The 1,424-nt window shown below is 67.9% G+C and overlaps 1 protein-coding gene across 1 annotated transcript in view; it reads right to left on the bottom strand.

Annotated features, from left to right (window-relative positions):
- CYSRT1 (cysteine rich tail 1) overlaps nt 1-1,200 on the bottom strand; it is a 2,332-nt gene extending 1,132 nt beyond the window's left edge. The window contains exons 1-2 of the mRNA XM_006776565.2: nt 662-1,200; nt 3-398 (exon numbers count right to left, since the gene is read on the bottom strand). Of these exons, the coding sequence (XP_006776628.1) occupies nt 3-390 (388 nt within the window). The 5' untranslated portion in view covers nt 391-398; nt 662-1,200. The remainder of the gene's footprint in view (nt 1-2; nt 399-661) is intronic.
- Between the last annotated feature and the right edge of the window lie 224 nt (nt 1,201-1,424).

Here is a 1,424-nt window from a genome sequence, read left to right as displayed (position 1 = left end):
GCAGCAGGAGCAGCAGGGGCAGCAGCAGCAGTGGTGGGCGATGTCGTCGCCGCGCCCGATGGGCGGCAGGCCAGTGTAGGTCAGTCCCGCCGGGCGCCCGCTGCAGTAGGGGTTGCCAGGCTGCTGCCAGGACAGCTGGCCCTGGACAGGGGCGGCCCCCTTGGCGCCCTTGGCCCCCTTGGCGCCCTTGGCCCCCTCGGCGCCCTTGGCCCCCTCGATGGGCTGCAGGAGGCGGCCGGGCTCCAGGGCGCAGGCACCCCCAGACAGAGGCTGCAGCTCTGAGGAGCAGGGGGCTGCCCCCAGCTGCTGCTCCAGGTCCGGCCGCAGGTGAGCCCGGGGGATGGTGATGTGGGTGTAGGGGTTCTTGACTGCCATCTCGTGGGGGTCCATGGCCCGGCCTGGCAGGGTGGGCAGAGCAGACTGTTGGCTCGGTGGAGGGACAGTCCCCACCCAGGGAAAGCCAGGCTGTGGAGATGCCCGGGTGCCAGGCCTGCGTGTCCGTGTGTGTGTGCCTGGGCTTCAGCAAGCGTGAGGGCCCGTCTCCAGCCGCCCCCAAGTGGCAGTCCCTTGGGGGAGCTGGGAAAGGGTGGGGGGGGGTCTGGAGACACGGCAGAGCTGGCCCTACCGGGGTGCCCCAGAGCAGGGAGGGCCCAGGACCCACCTGGAGTGGCAACCGCAGTCTGTCCTCTGGTCCTCCCAGTGCCTGTGAGCTGAGCGACTGGCGGCTCCCTTTTCCCTCCTGGGGAGGGGCGGGGCCATGGGCGGGCCTCAAAAATGGGGTTCCCGAGTTCCCAGGAGGCTGGAGCTCCTCCGACATAGCGGGCACCCACCCTTCCTTCTCGGGGGCGGTGGCCACGGCCCGGCTCTGAGGGGCACGGCCAGCCGGTGACTCAGCCCTGACACATGCCAGGCACGTGCTGGGCCCAGGAAGGCCAGGAGGGGAGCGGGGTCATCCTCAGGCCCCGGGGGCAGGTGGCCATCACTCGCCCTCAGAGCCCCCTGCCTTTCGGTGCAGCACAGCCTCTGCCCCTGGCGAGTCCAGAGCTGGTGGGGGCATGGGCTCCGGAGGGCAGGGGTGGGGAGCGTCCGGCCCGTGGGCCATGGGCCGTGGGCACCCGCGAGGCCACTCGGTCTGGCCCTGCCGCGCCTTAGGGGCAGTTAATGACATGTCTGAGCGGACAGAGCGGCGAGTTCCTCAGATGATCTGTGTGGCCGCGCATGACGTCATAAATACCAAATGGCTCCTCGGGAGAAGGCGCCGCCCCGACTCAGAGGCTTGCCTTTTATTTTAACTGATAAAAAAATTGATTTTCACACTTTTGCTGATAAAACTTATCTTGCAACTGGCGACACGCGCTTCCTACCCCCAGTGACATTCTAGTTCCCTTCTGAGACTAGGGTCCCTCTGTGGGGAGGGGTCTGGG

The sequence above is a fragment of the Myotis davidii genome, unplaced genomic scaffold (assembly GCF_000327345.1).
Source record: "Myotis davidii unplaced genomic scaffold, ASM32734v1 scaffold609, whole genome shotgun sequence".
Classification (NCBI taxonomy): Eukaryota; Metazoa; Chordata; class Mammalia; order Chiroptera; family Vespertilionidae; genus Myotis; species Myotis davidii.
This window is presented reverse-complemented; position numbering and strand designations above follow the sequence as displayed.